Here is a 12,148-nt window from a genome sequence, read left to right as displayed (position 1 = left end):
CAGGTGCAATAATCTGCTTCCAAACTCTGCTGTTGTAGGAAACAGAGAGGTGATGGTGACAGCATCTTAGGGCTCCACACAAGTGATTTATAATCTGCATGAGTGATGCCTTCATGTCCAACATGTTGGTCCTGGGCTACCAGTAGGGAGGAGGGTGGCTGGTGAGTGGAACCAAATGTATACTTCATCAGGATCAGACCTATGTCTGTGAGTCTTCTGAGCTCCTTGGCCCTTGGCCAGTGCCTGACTTTGCTGATTTTTGCTACTGACCATGATTGCATCTAATATGTTAAAACCAGGATACAAAATAGTAATTTTTTTTTTAAGTTAAGAATTAACTTCTACTCTGTTGCACACATGTATCTACATTTTCCAGTATTTTTCTTGCCAACTCCCTTGGCTGGCTGAGTGACCTCTGGGCATCCTGTGGGGTACAGCTCACAGTGCCACACCTAATTTATTGTAACCTGTCATCAGTACATCATGAGAATGAGATAAATCCATGTTAAATCCTAAATGTTCAGAATATAATGACTCTGATAATATAAAGGTCTCCTGGGTAAGCTGCCTTCCTGTTATGTTTCCATTATTTCCATGGCTTTATATGATGGTGGCACCTCCTAGTTGCTGCACTGCTTTTCACTGAATTAACGGAACAACTGAATCGTATCAGTGTCAGTAGTCAGGAGGGTCACTGAAACATAATTATTAAAAACGGATAAGAACTAAAACTATTCTTTTCCCCTAACAGACTGCTAGCATATTGGTTGTGGCTGAATCCAGGTCATCCGGAATCTACAGTTGCATAGCTTCCAATAAAGTGGGAAGTGACGAAAGAAACATTAGTTATTTTGTAACAGGTGAGGTACAATTAATGTGATATTAAACGAGCCTTGGTCTCACATGCCCTACAAGAAAGCAGATGCATGCTGGACTCTATCCATGAACATACTCATGTGGATCTATTATGGGGCTGAACTAAGAAATTACTTTGCAGCATGAGAAAAGCACTTGGTTGTTCTAACAAGCTTACCACTTTCTCCTTGCAGTCAACTGCTCTTGCTGAGGGAGAAAAACCCCCACAAAAACACACACACCACCTTTAAACTAATGCCAGTACAAAATGCTGATGGCTGTGAACAAAAGGCCAGGATGCTAAAAAGGATTTCCTTTCAGTATATTCAAAATAGATACTTCAGGGCTAGACTGATTGCTAGAAGCTGTTAGCTTTTCAACAACTTTCAAGTTTGTTCTCATTTGAAGACTGGCTTCACCAGAGAATGCCAGGAAGGGGACAGGAACATATCTGGGGCAAAAAAAAGCCTTCAGTCTTCTAGGGCCTGTAAAATGGACCAGATGAATATGTCCTGGGACATGTGTACATTCTGACCACAGGGTAGAAGCACTAGATCCAATATAAGCCTGATCCTTCCCCTAATTTTTGTGGTTGTTTTGCTGGCACACAGCAGGGCCATGGGTGTGTTTGCAATTACTGAGGGTGAGACAGGAACAGCAAAGCCTTATCTCCTGGCTGACCAGTGTCACTAAAGGCATTTTATTTTGAGATTCCTGATGGTGCTTGGCAAAGATAAACAAAATCTTCCATCAGGAAACCTGGGAGCTATTTCCACAGGAAGTTTCAAATCACTACAGTAAATAAAACTCTTTTACATCATTCCAGCCACTCACGCGCTATCCCGCTTTTTCTCAGGCTTTCAACAAATGCTATGAGGTGGTTATAAATCAGGAGAGTCTTTTAAAGAAGAAACTTAGTGTAATGTCGTCTTCCAAAATCACTTTGTTTCTTATGTCTCAAAATAGCCTGTATACCAAATTATCTCTTTAAACCAGACAGTATTTTTTAACATTATGATAGTTACTTTATCAACTGTCCTGTGATCTCTGGTTGAAGGGTGATACAAATGTAATAAATAAATATAATAAATGAAGTGCACATTGTGTCAGGATTAGACATAGATATGTCACTTAGCTTTTGATTGATCTTTGTGTGCAATAACCTTGTTTGTTCATCAGCTACGTAACATTATATATATGGTAAAGGGAACCTGTAATCCAGCAAATGTTGTTGGACTCCAGTTCCCATCAGCCCCAAGCAGCATGGCTAATGGCCAGGGATGATGGGAGTTGTAGTCCAGCATATCTGGAGGCCCAGAGGTTCCCCATCCCTGTGCAGGCAGATGTAGCTTTCACATTAGGCCATATATTGTGTAGCTCAGAATTTAGCTCAGTGCCATTGCTACTTATGCTAAGATCCGTATAATAATGTAAACATAGCAAATGTACGGTAATCTAGAATCCATTTCAAATGCTCATCTAATCAAATGAAGGCATAAATATTGATCAGGCTACTGAAAGGGGTAATCTAAAGTTATACAGAGGCTATAAAGGAAATTTTATGCGTATATGATTAGACGCCAGTTTTTATTATGAAAGAGAAAGCTGAAGATGAGTTTGAACTCTCTGTAAATCCTCACAGAGTCACGAGGCCCTCACTCCTAATGCTAACCATCAACTTGATCCTTGAACCCACAATGGAATCTGATATTCTTAAGAAATTAGACATTTTTAACAAAGGAGAGTTCAATAGCTGGCCAAGTGATGTGAGACTCCCTGGTTATGGAGCAAGGATGTCTGCATCTGATGGCTCCTTGGGGTTGCTGGTCACTGGTGTGAGATCTGCTTGAGGTCCATGCTCCTCTTGTTTTCTCCTCCAAGGAGCCCCCAGGTTCCATGTCTGGATGGGGTGAATCCTGAAAGCAATAGGTGACTTTTTATTAACTACATTCATTCCTTAAATGGATGAAGGATTTCTATAAGAATGTAAGACCCCTGCTAGAGCAAACCAGATGCCTTTGAGAAGCTCAAAATCATGGTCCCCTTTCATTGTTTCCTTGGTAGGAAGAGCAAGAGTTAGCTTCAGATGAGTTTGTGTGGGAGAAGGTGGACTGTGCCTTATGAATAAAAAGTATGTTTTGTTTTTTGACAGATGTGCCAAATGGATTCCATATTAACTTAAAGAAAGCACCAATTGAAGGAGAAACCTTGGTGTTGTCCTGTTTAGCCAACAAATTTCTGTACAAAGACATTGCCTGGTTATTACCAAGGACAGTTAACAACCAAACAAGAATAAAAAAGGCAGCCACTAAGGAGTACTCCATTGGTCTCACTCTCAGCATCAAGAATGTTTCACTTGAACATTCAGGCACGTACACCTGCCGAGCAAGGAACATATACACTGGAGAAGAAGTGCTTCAAGAGAAAGACGTTACAGTCAGAGGTGAGCACTGTAACAAAAAGGCTGTTTTCTCACGGATCCGCACATTTAAGAGCGCAAGGAATGATTGTACAACACAACACAACATAAACCATTAAAGGACTCACTAAAAAGTGAAAGTTCTCTCATATAATCTCGATTGATTACTGCTGTACACTTCCAAAAAAATGGGAGGTTTGGACATAGGAGGAGTAGCCATGCAAAAATGAACCAAAAAGAGAGAGAAAGTAAACAACAAACCCCCAAACCTGGGCTTGCATTTGGCTCAGGAAGATATGTTCTGCTTTGACAAAGATATGGAAGTTGGGATTTGGAAGACTTCCCCATCCCCTGAACTGAATTTTGTGTGTTATGTTGTATTGTTCTTTGCAGTCTCCCACCAAGTGCTAATGAAAAACTTTGGACTACCTTCTCCTCGGCTTTGATTTCGACCTCCTCCTAAGTGTCAAAGCTGCATAAACTGAAAACACTTTAAAAAAAAATAGAAAAACTGCTGGCTTGGGTCAACATTGGACATTTTTATAACTTAACTTTAAAGTGCAGAATAAGCACGGCTCAGTTCGAGAGATTGACTGGACTACAGTATTTTTTACTTCAATCTGCTCTTTGTGGATTTATAAATATTGCCTGCTGAGCAAGTTCTTATGCTTATTTATTTGAAATCATTTTTCTACACTAAATATATTAATCTTTTTTAAAAAAGAAAACCAACAATTCTCAGGGAAGGCTCTGAGGATGCAGAATAAGAAATAAAAATGTTGAAATAAGGCACAGCCCTCTTGTATTGTTTGCATGAATTAGAATATTTAAACCCACTAGAGTTGGACCCTCTTTCTTTGAACAAATAAGCTGTGGTAGCTTTCCCAGTGCCCTCCCTTTGGTTCCCTTTCAAATAAATCACAGTGCTACTGTTAAAGGTGTGTTGACATCAGTGGGAAAACTCTTTCCTGATTCATTATGGTATAGTTGTTATAGCTATCTTTATAAAGGAGAATCACCACATTTACCCCTATTGATGAGATTCCAGTCATCACAGAAAAATGTTTAATGTATTTGTTCAAATCTAAATTTAAAATGAAGGCTTTTAGGAGATATATATTATTTATACACATGCACACACCATTGCTTTTCATATGCAAATGATAATAGGATTTAACATGGGGATTTAAAAATGACTAAACTACTGATGAAGAATTAAAAGTAATTTTTGTTACTTTTAAGCATTCCTTGTCTTTCTATTTTGTGGTTTTATTTCAAGGTGTTTCTGTGTATTATAAAATCTGTATAAGAAAGAAGTTACTATTTTTAATAGATCTGATAATTTTATTTTTTTACAATGCATATCTATTATATTTGGAGGGGCGTTCATTTATGATTAATTATTATATAGAATTCTTTTAGCCAAGCATGTGGGGATCACAATAGCGACAGCAAAAATGGGAACAAAAGTGGCTTTGCTATTAAAACAGAGGGTGACAACATGACAATTTCTGGTGCCTGAGAACTCACCCACCCATTTCCTCCTTCAAGGTAGCAGGACCGTGTCCCCCAGCCAAGCTTGTCGTTCACGTGGGAATTGCTTTTGTCAAGTGTGAACTGGTAAACAATAGCATTTCCCCATCATGCCAGTTACGTGGAGCCTAAAATGATTTGAAAACAATTAGCTACCTGGAAGTTGTCAGGGTAAAGAAAAGAATTATTGTTCCTATCTTGAAATTTCACCTATAGCCTTTTTGTATACAGTAGATCTTTTTTCAATATTACCATGATAGCTTCCAGAAACAATATGCATACTTGCAAAGCAACTTTCTGCTGCTGTTTTTCATACGGTTACAAAGCCAATCCGATTATTGGTAACTGCATTCCAGTGTCAGCAAGTGTATTTCACTGTGCATTCTTGGAGGAAAACAGGAAGAGAGAGCCCCATCTCTATAGAAGTTATATGTCAGAAAATATTTTATGTCGAGAAGTAGGCTGCAATGACAGGACTTTATGAATTTGTAGTAGCCTGAAAACTATAGTTTAGGAGTTTGAAGAAGAGAAAGAAGCTGCTGACCGTTGGGTTCAATCCACCAAGCACTGATTCTGAGCCAGCTCCACAGGATGAATGGGAATAGCAAGCATATAAGCCTGATTTACAGTCTAATGGAAAGGTTAGAGCACAATACTCACCTGTGGAAATAAATAAAGCCTTCTAGCAAATCCTAAGGAAAGGAAGGTATCCTGGCAATTCCATAGCTTGGAGTTGGCCAAAGCTTCAACAACCATGTGCTACAATAGTTTGAATGATTGTTACTGCATCACCACCCATGTTGGAATGTGTGAAAGAACCTCAATAATAATGTTTAAGAAAAGGGGTTTAGAGGAGTCCTTTTTGCATTGTAACTGATGCATAGATACCACTGCTAATACTGATTACTGCAGTTGCACTGGAAAGGGATGGATTTTGTTCTTTGTTGGATGATTTATAATTCCCATATATGATGTGGAGAATACTTTTAAATTACATTTGTATTTCTTTAAGTGCATGTTAAAAGTTCAGATGTGTATTTGCTGACTTATAATCGGTAATTCAACTGATAATATAAGTTGCCTCATAAAGAGATTCAATTGTTAAATGAAATGAGCTGTGCAAAAAGGAGCCAAGATATGTTTAATGTTTTCTTTGTTGGTCATATTTATATGAGGTATTTTTTTTTTCTGTCTCAGGGTTAATTTTCTTCTTGCTACCGAAGGCCTAGGTCCACCAATTTGATGGTAGCAGAGGAATTTCTACTCCCTCTGCAATTCCATTCATGTTTCCGTAGTTAAAGGATACAGTGCACCTTCTGAACTTCTCCTGTACTGAAATTTATACAGAAGGTCCCTGTCAATTGTATGCAAAATTGACTAAATGGTTGCAAGTGAAATCGAAGAGAGGTTTCTTTCTACCATAAGGTCAAATGAAAAGAGGCTAAGCTAGTCAGAAGTGCTTGTGAATTCCCAGTCTGTTACATTCATAAAACACAGAAGTAGGAGTAAGGGAAAGCATGATTTCTTGCCTTAATCAAGCATTTCCAAATCGGCTAATTATGGCAATAGCCTAATAGAAAGTATGTGAAAAGTGATGCAACCTTATCTTTAAGCAAGAAAGCGTTTTTCAATATTGAAAACATGTGTATGGCTATAAACAAATTAAAATTAATCAGAAATAACATACAGACTTTGTGACCTCTGTTTTTTTATGGTTTCACTGTTTCAAGTGTCTTGGTTTTGCTGTTTTCTGTAGAAACCCATGGAACACAAAACTTGCCTATGTGGTTAGGTTCATTCATCTTTTTCTCTTGGCAAACACATTTTCAACTATCATGCCTTTATAGATAGTACTTTGGCAGAAACAGAAATTAAATTAATGGTCAACAGAATATAAACTTCCACAATCCATTGCAAAAAAGAAAGTAATAAGGAGAAAACATGGGAGGGTGTCTTGATCATTTGTGAAGAAGTGCTCTGTAACTACACTTCATACTAGTTTCTGGAACGAAATAGCTGCTGGTTATGCTACACCAAGCAGTTTATAATCTAGCTGGACACAGGATCAGTACCACAATATTTGGCAGAAATAATGTTCAGTTACTGGGATTATTTTTAGAAACTATTTTTTATGTTACGTTTTTAACAGGCTGTATATAAAAGGACAGAAGGAAGCTTACAAAAATGGTTATTCTTCCAAATAATTGGTCTGTCATAATTAATGATAGAAAGCCTCATCAGATCTTTGTAGGAGTGCAGCTCTCCTACAAAGAGAGGAAAAGCCATTGTGTAGCCAAGTGAGCGCAGTTCTGACCTTGATCACATCACACAGCAGCATATTATTGCCAAAATGAAAAGAATCTTACCAACATCTTATTCTACCAATAAGCATTCTTTATTATCACAGTGAACATTGTCTAAAAGATTTCTGGTAGGGGCACCTGAAAAATGAACTAAAGGAACTTAGAGGAGCGAGAATTCCAGGATCCTATATGATTTTTCAGGACCACATGTGCAGCAAGTTATCTTCATGAGATCTGTAGTTAAATCAATTAACACGAACAGGACATTTGAGTGGAAATGGGTTGTGTCACAATTGGCACAAGAAATATCAATCATAGAAAAATATCTTTGCTAGATGGCTGTTCAAAACAGCTTAAGAAGAAAGACAACCACAAAGGATGAGAGGAGTGGCTGGAAGATAGAAAGCTAATTAATTAGATTAGTATCTTTTTCATATTTATATTTTATGAGGTTGCTGCCATAAAACATCCCACATGGTGACTGACTGGGTAATGCGCATGTGGAGAACAAAACCATATTATGCAGAGAGAACACTGAAAACAAATTGATTCTATACTTGGTTCTTGTGTGGAATAAGGCACTTGAATTATATGCCTAAATGTGCTGGGCAGCCTATTATTAAAACACATTTAGTAACCAGATGTTACTAAAAGGGATGAAAAATGGTAAAGCTACTCTGAGAGGTGCACAAGCTGCAGAATTCACAAAGCTCACTAAACAACCTCTCCAGTCCACTGAAGGCTTCATATTGACCTGTTGCAATGTTATGATGTTCACTTGTTTTTTTGTTGGCTATTTGATGTTGAACTAACCAAAGGCCTCTCACCCCAGGCCTGCTTGTACTGTTTAGTTTTCAAGTGATAGCTGTCATTATTATATTATATTATATTATTATATAGTTTATGCAATTTATTTAAATGTTGCCTTCCACAAGACTCCTGGGAACTGTAGTTTTGTTAAGGGTACTTGGAATTATAACTCTGATAGTGTAAACTACAGTTGTCAGGGTTCTATGGAGGAAGTAATTTGCTTTAAACATGCTTTAAATGTATGGTGTGTATGCAGCCTAAATAATAGTACAGTAATCCAAACCACATTTACAATACAGACAGACAGTATTCTATTGTGCCTCTAGTAGAGCAACCCTTTGGGTTGATGATGCTAGCAAATATTTCCAGAATTGTAACACATTTCAAACTGGAAAGAAAAGCCTGCATTCTTCTTTGTAGAGAAGTTGCCTCAAATTTTGAATAAAAGCACCAACCAGCTTGGCTGATTTGTATTCTGCTGCCTCTTGTTAGTAGTGATTGATTATGGAGTGATACTGTCTACAGAACCAAGGTCTATTCAGGATATTATTTTCCATGTACCCAGAGAAACAACATGGACAAATTCAACAGGCATCACTTGGTCTATTTTGAAACTCTTATTCTCTTTGAGCTACTACAGCAACTGCTTAGATGTACACTGTGCATGCGTGTGTGTGTGTGTGTGTGTGTGTGTGTGTGTATCAAACAGAAATAAGTATCAAACAGCTGAAAAAGCTATAGCTTTATAGGACAAGCGATTTTTATTTTTATTTTAGTATTTTTAAAGGAGGAGGTCACGGGTATAGAAACATGCTAACTGATGTGTCAATGTGTTTTGTAGCTCAGGAAGCACCGTACCTGCTGCGGAACCTCACTGATCAGGTTGTCAACAGCAGTCACTCTGTTAGTCTGGAGTGCCTTGTTCATGGTGTGCCAGAACCTCAGATATCCTGGTTCAAAAACAACGCACAGCTACAGCAAGAGCCAGGTGAGTGCAATACTCGCCATAATTCATTTCTAGATGACACAGTGACGTGGTGCCTGCTTTGCAATTCACATCTCTAGGCTTATCCACTCTTAGAACTAGATGGCCACTGCTCCTCACAGCAACCTGAGTGCCTTTGCGAGTGATAACCGCTGGTCAGACAGATGCTGCACTTATTCCTGTTTGGACCACTGGTATAGTTCATTTCAACAACGGAGCCAGCCAAAATATTTTGGTGCTTATGTAGAATATCCAAATTGCACTCTCATACAGGCCCAAGCTAAAAGTACAATAGACTGAGTACAGGCCATTTGATGCTCCTTGACTGCATCCAAAATAAGCCATCTGAATCATCTGCTTCCCTCTTCCTCCTGGCAGATCCAGCTTTGATCAACGCAGTGACAATAGCACCAAGCCAGCCATCGCTGTTCCAAACCCCATGCTATACATCTTGTTTGTTTTTATATGGCAGATTTTTTTTTTAATCCCACCCTTCAAAGAACATTTTCCAGGGTGGCTTGCAGAGAACAAGTTATGAGCAACTTCCTCCCGCACTTCCTGTGTTGGCACCCTGCAATCACTGGAAGACCTGCCATCTGGAAGTGCCTTAAATGTACTTCAAGAATGCTTAGATCTAATGTGTTCTTGGCAGGCAAGTGTCCAAAGACCCTCCCAATAAAAGAAACCTGACCGCCAGCATATAAAAAGAAACTTGACTGCCTCCATAAGTCTGACAGTTATCCTCAAGCATAATGCTTATGGGGCACCACATTGCCCCCCCCCCCCCGCCTAGAACACTGTCAGAGTTTGGAGATCGATATACTCACTGGAAAGTATAATTTGACATTGGAAGATATGGAGTATTGCAAGATTGAAGGCTCACCTTCCCCAGCCAGAAAATCCTTCCTCATGGAGAACTAGTATCTCAGTGACAAGCGTTATAGCCTGTATTTTCCCTCAGGTGCAAGTTTTCTATGAGCAGGGTTTTTTTAAAAAAACTGAGGGGGTGGGAAATCCCCACTTAACACTGAAGTGTACAGTCCAAAAATTTCTGGGCATGACCAAAGACTGCATCCCAGTCATTTATTTTATTTAAAATGTTTCTAGATTTCCTGTCATCCAATAAATATAAGAATTATTATTTTTATAGTGCGAATACAGCAAAACAGCAACCATCAAACAAGGGGGAGTGAGGTTTTTAAACAGATGGACAACTACCAGGGACACAGATTTCCTGCATTGGCAGAGGGTTGGATTAGCTCTATGATACAATATTCACTTCTCAAGCTTAGAATGCGTTATCAGCAGCATTGCAAACTACTAAGGATCAGGCTGCAAGAGTGTCCAAGAGTGTGACATACTTAACAGAGGAGGCTGCTGTGGTTTATGTCAACAATATATAATTATTATTTGTAGAACATCAGCAACGTGCATTGGGCTTTATATGGGTGTATTTATGGAAACAAACAGTAAGAGCAACATGTGTTATGGGGAGTGTGTTTGCTACTGCTTTGTAAAACATGCTCATACTATAAATGACAGCTATGTCTGCCTTGCAATTACATTATCATTATGGCCTACGTTGAGGAAAGAGGAGAAAGCAGCAACATCTGGAAGAGTCTTCTCATAGCATATTTCCTCCATGATGACCAGTGCCACACACCCCCACGCCTATTTTTAGCTATTTAATAGCGTAGGCAACTCCTTAAGGCCAGTCTCCTCATACAAGAACATTTACAATGGTACCATTCTCCCACCCCATTTTCCCAGGCAGTGAGAAGCTCTGGGGGAAGCCACCACAAGGTCAGTTTCCTTGTGGGGGAAAGAGTTCAGCGTCTTGCACCATTTGTGTAAAATCTATTTATTTACTAAATACGTTGGGCAGGAAAGGGACAGGCTCAGGCGCTCCCATACAGAGAGTGTGCCGGTTGCAAAGTAGCTGTAGCTTGCTCAAAGGAAACAACGTAGGCTGAGATTCCAGTTGCAAAATCTCAGGGCTCCTCTAGACCGTTTCCCAACTGGAGGGGGGGTGGCGTATGGCCCCCCCCCCCAGGATATTCAAAGAGGGCCACTGGTGAAAATTGTGTAAATGGGGGGGGGCCACGACACAAGACTAGAGCACCACAGAGGGAAATGAAAAGTGAATTTAAAAATCCTGGTTGGCTGGCTATCTGCTTGGCCAATCAAAAGCGGGTTAGGGAGTGGCCGACCAGGGCCTAGCGCTCCTTTTTGCCACGTGTGTTTTCTTGGAGCAGTCCTGGTTTGTTTCTGGCAGGAGAGGGCGATTGCTGAGGCTCCCGTTTTGACCAGTAGAGCCCGCCATCCAGAACCCCCAGCTTAGGTAAGTGCAATGGCAGGGTGACAATGGGTAGGGCTGTGAGAGCTGGAGCTGCTTGTTGATGCTGCCAATGCTGGGCCCAGCTTGGGCCTGACTCCGCAAATGGTGCAATCCATCCCAGCGCCTAATGGAGCGGGGCCGTTTGTTGCTGCTGAGCGGCCGAGGGCCCCTTGGCAGCATCAGGCAGTGTTAGCCCAGCTCCACAAGGCACAGGGTGCAATCTTGACCAATGTTTCTCAACATTTTTTTGACCGTGGCCCCCTTCCGACCTTGTTTCCTTCCTGTGGCCCCACTGTCTTACTGGTGGAAAGGTCATCTTTCTAGTCCAACCCCTTGCAACGTAGGTAACTCAGCTAAAGCATCCATGACAGATGGCCACCCAACCTCTGCTGAGAAACCTCCAAGGAAGGAGAGTCCACAACCTCCTGAGGAAGATCCATCTTCCATGTATTATAAAAAGTAAACAACGTTTATTTGACCCCAGTTATCTGACACAGAGGGGGAAACCTACAGATACAGTCCAAAAGGTGCACAGGGAGTTCTGTATATATGGGAGAATATTACAAAGCAAGTGGCCTTCACTAACCTGGTGCAGTCTGGAAGCATCCTCAGACTTCTGTCTCCTTTGTTAACTACCTTCCATTTTTCTTCAGCCTTCCCCCCCCCCAACCCCTGCCTCAAAGCAGGTGAGTGTATCACCAGTCACCACCACCCACCAGAAGCTTTCAAGCCATTGACCTCCAAGTTATTACTGCCCATGAAATAAACCTCTTTCATTTCTAACTATAGAAAAAGGCTAGAAAAGAGGCAATATCACAAGAGACTTCTTAGAATGTGCTTTCTTTTCGGGTTGCTTCCTACAGAAGATGATTCTGTTACACAGACAAGCCTTCCTCTTTGTGCAC

At 40.2% G+C, this 12,148-nt stretch overlaps 1 protein-coding gene across 2 annotated transcripts in view; it reads left to right on the top strand.

The window, feature by feature from the left end:
* The window catches only part of FLT1 (fms related receptor tyrosine kinase 1), a 112,069-nt gene that overhangs the window by 59,778 nt on the left and 40,143 nt on the right, over positions 1-12,148 (top strand). For both annotated transcript variants that reach the window (XR_004426422.1, XM_033146422.1), the window contains exons 12-14: positions 752-860; positions 3,008-3,298; positions 8,762-8,908. Coding sequence is in view for 1 of the 2 variants with exons in the window: in XM_033146422.1 (XP_033002313.1) it covers positions 752-860; positions 3,008-3,298; positions 8,762-8,908 (547 nt within the window). In the remaining variant the exon portion in view is untranslated. The remainder of the gene's footprint in view (positions 1-751; positions 861-3,007; positions 3,299-8,761; positions 8,909-12,148) is intronic.

The sequence above is a fragment of the Lacerta agilis genome, chromosome 4, assembly GCF_009819535.1.
Source record: "Lacerta agilis isolate rLacAgi1 chromosome 4, rLacAgi1.pri, whole genome shotgun sequence".
NCBI lineage: Eukaryota > Metazoa > Chordata > Lepidosauria > Squamata > Lacertidae > Lacerta > Lacerta agilis.
This window is presented reverse-complemented; position numbering and strand designations above follow the sequence as displayed.